The sequence below is a fragment of the Humulus lupulus genome, chromosome 2, assembly GCF_963169125.1.
Source record: "Humulus lupulus chromosome 2, drHumLupu1.1, whole genome shotgun sequence".
Lineage (NCBI taxonomy): Eukaryota > Viridiplantae > Streptophyta > Magnoliopsida > Rosales > Cannabaceae > Humulus > Humulus lupulus.
The window spans coordinates 204,040,487-204,050,950 of record NC_084794.1 but is presented as its reverse complement, the minus strand read 5'-3'; the positions used below and the strand labels follow the sequence as shown (position 1 = coordinate 204,050,950).

At 37.5% G+C, this 10,464-nt stretch overlaps 1 protein-coding gene across 1 annotated transcript; it reads right to left on the bottom strand.

Moving 5' to 3' along the window:
* Positions 1-3,340: 3,340 nt before the first annotated feature.
* LOC133816496 (uncharacterized) lies at positions 3,341-10,085 on the bottom strand. The gene is made up of 3 exons (XM_062248956.1): positions 9,979-10,085; positions 9,815-9,862; positions 3,341-6,294 (listed from the first exon to the last, which is right to left on the bottom strand). Exon 3 carries the CDS (start codon positions 4,915-4,917, stop codon positions 4,033-4,035), a length of 885 nt encoding a protein of 294 aa, XP_062104940.1. The 5' UTR covers positions 4,918-6,294; positions 9,815-9,862; positions 9,979-10,085; the 3' UTR covers positions 3,341-4,032.
* Between the last annotated feature and the right edge of the window lie 379 nt (positions 10,086-10,464).

The window sequence follows — 10,464 nt, the reverse complement described above, 5'->3', positions numbered from 1 at the left end:
CTCTCAGAATGCCCATCAGTCTGAGGATGAAACGCGGTGCTAAACTTTAGCCTTGAACCTATAGCTCTCTGTAGTCCCTTCCAAAAGTTCGATGTGAAAACTGACTCTCGATCGGAAATTATCGACTTTGGAACCCCATGAAGTCTCACTATTTCGTTCACATATAAATCTGCATACTGGTCTGCCGAGTAGGTGGTCTTTACTAGTAGAAAATGGGCGGACTTAGTGAGTCTATCCACTATTACCCAAACAAAATCATGTTGTTTTGTGGTCCTGGGTAATCCTACCACAAAATCCATTGATATATCCTCCCATTTCCATTATGGAACGTAAAGCAGCTGAAGTAACCTTGCTGGCCTTTGGTGTTCTGCCTTAACTTGCTGGCATGTCAAATATCTGGCAACAAACTCAGCACTATCCCTCTTCATACCAGGCCACCAATACAGTGCCTTAAGGTCTTGGTACATCTTTGTCAACCCCGGGTGCAAGGAGTAGGGTGTTGTATGCGCCTTTTTCATAATACTTTCCTTAATCTCGCCATTATCAGGCACAAATCCTATCATTGTATCACAGCAATCCACTGGTGGACATGGTGAAATCACTGCTACCACTTTCTTGTACCAAAGCCTATTGCTTCATTAGGGCTTCATCCACTTTCTGTCCTTCTCTAATTTGTTTCAGTAGGGAGGATTGTAATGTGAGGTTTGCTAGGCTTCCTGTCACAAGTTTTATGTCGGCGTTTATAATCTCCTTCTGAAGAGGCATCTCTATTGCATTCAGTGCTGAGACGCTCCCATGTCCCCGCCTACTCAATGCATCAACAACCATATTAGCCTTGCCTGGGTGGTATAGAATTTCACAATCGTAGTCTTTCATTAATTCCAACCACCTTCGCTGCCTCATATTTAGTTCTTTCTGCGTGAAGAAGTATTTCAAACTTTTGTGGTCAGCGTAGATTTTGTACTTGTCCCCGTATAAGTGATGTCTCCATATCTTTAGTGCGGACACCACTCCTGCCAACTCTAGATCATGAGTGGGATATGGTTGCTCATAATCCTTGAGTCGTCTGGATGCATAAGCTACCACCTTCCCATCTTGCACCAACACAGACCATAAGTCGTTCTTTGACGCATCACAATACACTACAAATTTCCCGCCCTCTGTGGGAACATAAAGGATAGGTGTGGAAATAAACTTATCCTTCATGGTCTGAAAGCTTTCTTCATATTTCTCTGTCCATGAAAACTTTTGATGTTTGCGGGTTAAGTTGGTCAAGGGTGTGGCGATCTTTGAGAAACCCTCGACAAACTTCCGATAATAACCCACCAATCTTAAGAAGCTTCGAACCTCTAAGGCATTCTTCGGCTGGGGCCAGTCTCTAATGGCCTTGATCTTGGATGGATCTACTGCTATCCCATTCTTGGACACTATATGCCCTAGGAAAGTTACTTGTTCCAACCAAAACTCACACTTAGAGAATTTAGCATATAGCTGATGTTCTCGTAGTCTTTTTAGGATCAATCTCAATTGCTCCTCATGCTCCTCCTTCATCTTCGAGTAGCTAAGGATATTGTCTATGAACATTACCACAAACTTGTCCAAATAGTCCTTAAATACTTTGTTCATCATGTCCATGAATGTTGCTGGGGAGTTAGTGAGTCCAAAAGACATCACTAGGAACTCATAGTGTCTGTAACGAGTTCTGAAAGCTGTCATCGGAATGTCTCCCTCTTTCACTTTTAACTGATGGTACTTGGATCGCAGATCAATCCTTGAGATTACTGCTGCCCCTTGCAGTTGATCAAAAATGTTATCTATCCTAGGCAATGGATATTTGTTCTTGATGGAGACCTTATTAAGTTCTCGGTAATCGATGTACATTCTCATGCTCCCGTCCTTCTTTTTTAGAAATAGGACTGATGCTCCCCAAGGCGAGTGACTAGGTCTTATGAGCCCCTTGTCCAACAACTCCAGTAGCTGGTTCTTAAGTTCCTTCAACTCTGCAGGTGCCATTCAATAAGGAGCTTTAGAGATTGGTTCTGTTTCTGGTGTAAGTTCGATCACAAATTCAATTTCTTTGTCCGAGGGTAATCTTGGTAACTCCTCGAGAAACTCTTCCGGAAACTCACAAACGATATGCACATTTTCTGGTTTTAATTCTGACTCCTTGGATTTATCTACCACACTAGCTAGATATGCTGAACAACCATGTTGCATCATATTTCATGCTTCTAGTGCCGATATTATGGGCGTACGGAAACTCACTAATTCTCCTTTAAAAGAAAAGAGTTCCCCTTCTTCTGGTCTGAACTCCACAGTCTTTTTCCAACAATCAATTTTTGCTCCATGTTTGGATAACCAATCCATGCCAAGTATGGCATCATAATATGGTATACTTAGCTCTACAAGGTCTGGTGGGCACTCCCTGCCCTCTATTATTATAGGCGTTGATGGTAACCACCTAGTTGACAACATCATGTCTCCTGCAACGCCCCACGTCACTATGGCTACTTTCTGGAATGACGACTGGCCCTACAACCCAACACGAGTCTTTCCAGCGTGCTTTGTCCTCACTCGCACGCTTCTTGGGAAAACTTCCCAGGTCAAGCATGCTTAACTTTGGAGTTCTCAAGTGATGGGCTACCGAAAAGAAGATGCACCTTGTTGATATAAGTAGTACCCATCAATCTATTTAAGCCATCTTCAACTGTGTAGTCCCATACCTACACAGTCTTAGAATCATCACACTTAAACTTCCCCAGGCGGTGTGGGATTGCATAACTTTACCTGGTCTTTCCCCTTACGGATCACGGGATTCTGACTGTCACAATCACCCCCCCCCCCCTTACGAGTCTGACGTCTCCATCTGCCACACTTCTGGATGGGTCAAGGCTCTAATACCATTTTGTAACGCTCCACGTCACAATGGCTGCTTTCTAGAATGATGATTGGCCCTACAAACCAACATGAGTCTTTCCAGCGTGCTTTGTCCTTACTCGCACACTTCTTGGGAAAAATTCCCAAGAGGTCACCCATCTTGAGATTACTCCAGGTCAAGCACGCTTAACTTTGGAGTTCTCAAGTGATGGGCTACCGAAAAGAAGATGCATCTTGTTGATATAGGTAGTACCCATCAACCCATTTAAGCCCTCTTCAACTGTGTAGTCCCATACCTACACTGTCTTAGAATCATCACACTTGACCTTCCCTGTGATAGTCAGAATCCCATGATCCGTAAGGGGAAAGACCGGGTAAAGCTGTGCAATCCCACACCGCCTAGGGAAGGTCAAGTGTGATGATTCTAAGACTGTGTAGGTAAGGGAATACACAGTTGAAGATGGCTTAAATGGATTGATGGGTACTACCTATATCAACAAGATGCATCTTCTTTTCGGTAGCCCAGCACTTGAGAACTCCAAAGTTAAGCGTGCTTGACCTGGAGTATTCTCAAGATGGGTGACCTCCTGGGAAGTTTTCTTGGGAAGCGTGCGAGTGAGGACAAAGCACGCTGGAAAGACTTGTGTTGGTTTGTAGGGACAATCATCATTCCAGGAAGCAACCATAGTGACGTGGGGCATTACATCTCCCGACGGTAACATCATACTAAAACTATGCTCAAACAATTTACAAGGCATACCCAACTTATCAATCACATTCATGGAAACAAAAGAGTAAGTCACTCCAAAATCAATAAGAACTCTACACATCCTACTAGATATAGGGACCTGACCTGTGACTACGGTGTTGCTGTTGGCTGCTTCATTCTGAGTTAAGGCAAAACCCATGATGGCATCAGATTGTTGTTACTGTTATGTCCCGTTTTCCATTGTGGGCAATCTTTTCTCAGATGTCTTGCCAGAATGCACTTGAAACATTTGTTGGTGCCAGCCTGGCATTCTCCCGGGTGTCTTTTTGATCATTTAGGACAAGTGGGGTGCTTTACTCTGTTGCTTTGGTGATTCCCACGGTTCTGATCATTATATCGACTTTTGCGGTTGTTAGGGTGGTTCTGAGTGTTGTGACTGTTGTTATTCATGGCCGGGGGTCTTGGTCTCTTATCAATGCCACTATTCTGCCTTCATTAGCTTTCCTCTTGTTGCCTTCATTGGAGCCCTTGTTTCGGTGGACCTTTCTTCTGGCAGCATTGTCCTTCCATATTCGATCCTCCAAGTATTCTGCCTCAAGTGCCCTATCTAGTATTTTGGCATAACTGACCACTTCAGTATTGGTCATCGTAGCATCCCTCCCAATCATAGTCTTGAGTCCCCTCATGAACCTTTGGACTCGCAGAGCTTCAGGTGGTACAACTTCAGGAGCGAATTTTGCCAACCTATCAAACTTCTGTGCATAATTAGTGATAGATAAATTTCCCTGAATCAAAGTCACGAACTCATCTACATTGGTTGCCAACACGGCCGCATTGTAATACTTCTTGCTAAAAGCCTGCACGAATTCTGCCCAAGTCATGGTATTCAGATCTTGGGTATGTTTAATCACATCCCACCATATCCGCGCATCAAACTTAAGTAAGTGGGCTGCACATGAGATTCTCTGACGATCATTTAACTCCATATGATCGAAGATGGCCTCGATCGATCTTAACCAATCCTTCGCCACCACGGGATCAACTTCCCCTTCAAAAGTTGGCGGGGCTTGTTTTCTGAAATGTTCATACACTGGCTCAAACCCATAAGTCATAGGCAGTGGTGCAGGTGGTGGTGTTGGTGGCTGAGGCTGCGCCACTGGTACTTTAGGCAATTGGGGCACTTTCCTAGCATGTGCCAATTCATCATCTCTCAATCTTAGTTGTTCTCTCAACCTTGCTACATTCATGGCCAGGTCCTTAGATGGTGCTGTTGGAGCTGCAGGTTGGATTGATGGCATTCCTATGTTAGGAGTTGTCGTGGCCTTAGACATTGTGGAGACACCCTTTCCTCGGCCTCTTCCTCTTCCATTTCCTCCTCATCCTCTTGTTGACATTATGAGATTCTAAGGCACCAAAATAAAATCGTAAGAGAGGACAATTCGCAAAATGGTTTGATAAATATTCGTGAAAATCATACATTCTAAACCCACACCATTTAGAGGTTGCAAGAGGAATAATATTAAAACATAGCATTCAAAGTGTTCTAAATTATTCCAAAATTCAAACAACTCATAAAGTATTCAATAACCAAAAACATAAATCCTTAGGGTCTTAAAAAAATCCCATCTTATTCATTAACGATTCATGGAACGATCTACGCGACAGACTTTAGTCCTTAACTGTGGACTCGTCTCCTGAGCTGTAATCAAAGACATCATCGGGGATGTGGAAGTAGTCGAGAATGCTCGACATCACCCTCATCCTAGCAGTCACTTGTGGTATGGCATGAACTACTTCCTGACATGCCAAGGCTCCTTCCAAATCGTTTATCGTCTCCAAACGCTCCTCCATCTCTCTGTTATCCATCTTTACCATAACCAGCTCCTGATGACTAAATTCGTAGTTGTCCATAAGATCGTATATCACATACTCTATGGTGCTAAAGTCGAGGTCGTCCTGAATGACATTGTGCATGCTATGTCTAACTGGCGAAGGGCCTCGGAGTACATCGATAGTGCTTCCCTTAACACCTAATATTGCTCTCTAGGCCATAGCAATGATCCTCTTTTCTTCATGATTCCTTACATACGATCGCAAACCACTGTCGTTGTTTTCAACATCGTAATTCTCCAATCGTAGTTGGGTATTGTGCGGATTTCCTTAAGTAGTAGTTTCTTAGTGGTTTTTATAACAGGAGGCATCTTACTATACTGCAGTAACAAAACTATAAAATTAAATAAAACATAAACAAATAATAGCACATAAAATAAATACTTACGACGCGGTGAGGTGAGATTTTCTCGTCTTTAGCTTGTATGGGGAGGGTCCTTGTAAACATCGACGACTAGCTCTGATACCATTTGTAAAATGCCCTAAACTAATTCTTTGTAAAACATCTCCATGCTCATAAACTTGTAGAAGGATCCACTTATTATATGAAAATTTCATCGGGCCTTGCTAAAACAAGCAAGTTGGGCCCAATAGTTTAAAATAAAATAAAGTTCTCATTCAACCTTTTTAAAGAAAACTAAATGTAGCTCAAGTCCCACTGATAAGTTTTGAAAACAAAATAAAACATAATATCATTCTTTAAAATTGACGTTTAAGCTGATTGTTTTCTCGCCCATAGGATACCCCATGCCATACACACTCTGACGTCGGAACTTCTCACATCACCCTGCGTGCCAAAGATAAACCCTATTTACTACCTGGAAGGGAAAGCAATAGGGTGAGTTAAAAGCCCAGTAAGGAAGTACAAACAACACACAAGTAAACACAACAAAACATATTCATATTCATACATCGTTATACATCATACATAACTTCATCATCATAAACATTATCATCATAAACATTATCATCATAAGCATCATCATCATATCTTTGTGAACATGGCCCCCTATCTTGTCCATGTCACATCTTGAGGTAAACAGGAGGCTCTGGTCGTTGAATAACCTCGGTGCGTCCACCCTATGAGTTACGTCTTTATATCCTTAATAACTCGGGTTACAACTCGGGTTACGTCTTAGATCCTTGGTAACCAATTTGTTGTGTCGCGTTCATCACGCTAACAACCATTTACATATCATACAACATAAATGTTATATTATTTTATAATATAATGTAATATTATATTATATTATAATATAATGTTTTAGATTAAATAAATGTGACAAAGAGTGTCACATATTGTAACATATAACAGAGAGTTACAATATTTAGATATATGAGATATATCCAAATATGTAACATATTTGCTGTTACAAATTTGTAACTTCCAAATATTACCATTTATTGTGTAAATTTGGTGTTACACAATATTGAGATGAATTTCATAAAGCCATATGAGAAATGGCTGTTAGAGGTGTGATTTTAACCCTAATAATGTGTTTTGGAGGTTACAAAATCAATTGGGAGGGTTTGGAACCGTTTGGAAAAACAACACAAAAATGTGTGCTGAAAATGGTCAATGGCCGCGGCCATAGGAGCATTACAAGCAATTTTTTTTCTTCAGTTTTTTCAATCTTTGTTGAACGGCTCAAAAAACCCAAATAACTCCCATATCTCATTTTTAATTCCATAATAAACCAATTAATCATTGGTAACAACCATAGGGGTTGATAGAATTTGAAATTCAAAAGGTGTCTTTAAACTCTATAAATAGGAGCTTATTGCTCACTTGAAAGACACAACTTTTCTATCCATTAGAGCACTTGGCTAGAAACACCTTGAGGCTTGATTATTTCAAAAAGCCTTTCCTAAAATCTGTGAGAGATCCATTAGTGCTTGAGTTAGGGAGAAATAAGATTTTGGACAAAGGTTTCAAACCTTGTTCAAGTTGGTGATCCCCAACACTCTTCACTTTGGTTGTGTGAGTGAGAGTTTGTTGGTTTTCTTCTTCTTCTTATTTTCTTCTATTGCTTTTCTTCTTTTTCTTCTTGTTCTATTTACTTGTACTTTTTTTTAAGAGTTGTAATCCTTTTATTTCCTTTGTTAAAACACTTCTAGTTTATTTATATCTTTTGTAATAGAGTTGTACTTTCTATTTCTATCATCTTACATCTCCTTCTCCTTTTATTTGTATTTTCAGTTATAAAGTTGTAACACTCTTTTTAATCAACCATTATTTATTTGTAATATATTGCATAGAGTTGTATTTTCTTACCATTTCAATTGAGGCAAAAACTATTTTTCCTAACAATAAAGACATACATGCAATCCGGTAGCATCAACACAAAAAGGATATACATGATTCATCAAATTTCACCCTATCAATTAACAACAACATTTCATACTTCATATCAGAAGGTATATCTTCATACATAACATTTATCGTCATACAAACCAATCTAACCGTTCATATCATACTTAAACAAAAATTCTATCTGACTTCCTTACCTCAGGTCCGAGCAAAGCAAAAATTGAACAACTTCACAATGATCATATAACCATAATCAAATAGAATTCCTTAGTATCACATAAGTCTTTCTCGTGCCCAACTCATATACCCCATGCAAATAGCATGCACACATGGTGAAATCTACACATATTTTCCAAGGAGACACATTTTTATACTTAAAATCACAAAAATAATAATGCAACTTCTACCTATTATACATGTATGGTTTTCAAGTAAAAATCATATGGTTGAATATTAGACATATTTTTTTACGTAAAAGTGCATTTGCATGCCACATGCATATGTGGGAACGTTGTTAAAATATGACGTTAAAAACAATAATTTCTAGGCGCTTATTTCTATCATTTTTAAAATAAGGGTTTAGGAACATACTTTCTCACGCTTATTTATTTCTTTTAAATCCCTAGTTGATTAAACTTCTTAAGACATTATATTTTATTCAATAAAAATAATTTATTTAACCATTTAAGAATACAATAAATCCATTTATTATTTTTAAATTACATAGGACTAACAAAAACTAGAAACTATTTAAAGTACTTATAAATATCATGTTCCCTTGGAAAAAAATAACATTTTTATTTAAATTAATAAAATTATATAATTGATGTGAGAAAAATATAATTTTAGGTGTGAGAAAATATATTTTTCTTGTATTATTTAACACTTGATTTTGTGTAATATAACCTCATATGTGATCATCAAAATAATTATTTTGATTTATTAAACTAAACTTTCACCCACCATTTAATTTATTTAAAAATCACAAGTGAATTAATCTCAACATTTTTCTTAATTAAAATAAAGAAATCATACCCATTATAAATGAACACTAAAGGTTACCTTTAAAATTACTGTTTTTAATATTTACATAGTTTAGAGCGTTATATTATTTCAACAATCACACAAACTTTCTTTCATTTAAAAGACTTTTTCAACATTTTTACCAAAAATTCCAGCAACAAAATAAACCCTAAAAAATCACCATCTTGAAATTAAAAACTCATATTTTCTCTAAAAAAAAAAATTGTAGGTATTTATTTGAGTAAAAATATCATTTTAATGTAAATTAAAATTCCCTTAATTTCATAAAATTATCATAGTACTTGACAAAACATGTATGCATGCAAATCATTATTTTCATCATATTCTATACCATTTATACACAAAAGTCAGCAAGCATAACAAGTCATGAAATCCATCTATTTACATCACGCTTCACAAAAATTTACACAATAATCATATAAGTTTAAATCCATACACCAACCCTAGCATGTATTTATTATCACGTTGTTATTCTAAGAAAAATCCCTATCATCACATATACAGTCAAACCATAGGCATAATTCCATATCAATCATACATGTACATGGCACAATAACCCTAGGTCGAAATTCACATGACCTAAACATAAAATAAAACTAAAATTCTCATAAACATATTGATCAACTTTCATGGATTCAATAACATGAAATCCAAATAAATTATCATGCCAATATGTATATAGGATCCTAGAACATGGATCTAACAAAATTAAAATAACAATCATACAAGGAGGATCCCTATACATACATAAGCCAAAACTATCATGAACATGAACATAGAATATCTAAAAATCAACATATCCCAAACATTCAACCTCACAAGTATGCTTATCAACATAAACAAACAAACAAAAAAATATCATGAACCCTAGATTAAGACTAGGCTGAAACCCCTCATTGAAACAATCCATCAAAACCACAACCAACACAACATTTATAAATCAAGATCCATCGTTAGAACAACCAAAAGGCTAGATTCACTACCTCCTTGATAGAAATCAATACCACAAGGTTGATTCTCCTCTTTGGCACCTATAATTTTCAAACCCCAACAAGAACAATGAAGGAAACAAAACAAAAAGAAGAACATCATTACTTTAGATTCAAGAAGAAGAGAATAAAAGAAAAGAAACAACATAATTGAGTACCTAGACCTAGGGATTTCAAATCCCTTCTTCTGCCTCTCCTTCTTTCTTTCCTTGTTCCTTTCTCTCTCTAGCTCCTGCTCTTCCTCCTCTCTCTCTCTCTCTCTAGCCGTGGATTCCAATGAGCAAAAATGCTCTTCTCTTCTTTCCTTCCCTCTTTATTCTAACCTAGCCCATAATAGCCTAATGAAAGAAAAGGTAAATTTCCTATATGTGTTTATTTTCATTTATTTTGTTTTTTATTTGATTTTTTCATAATTATAGGAAAATAAGAGTGCATAAAGATGACAAAATCTTTTCCTATTTTATCTACAATCACCAAAATAAAAATGTTAATGAAATCCCTCCTTTCCCACCATGCTTCACACATCCACCTATTCCTTTCCCTTTCTTTTATTTTTTTATTTAAATAAACAAGATAAATATAATAAAAAGAAACAATAAAGTGTGTAGAAAATTCTATACAAGTGCACCATGTAACTATGCACA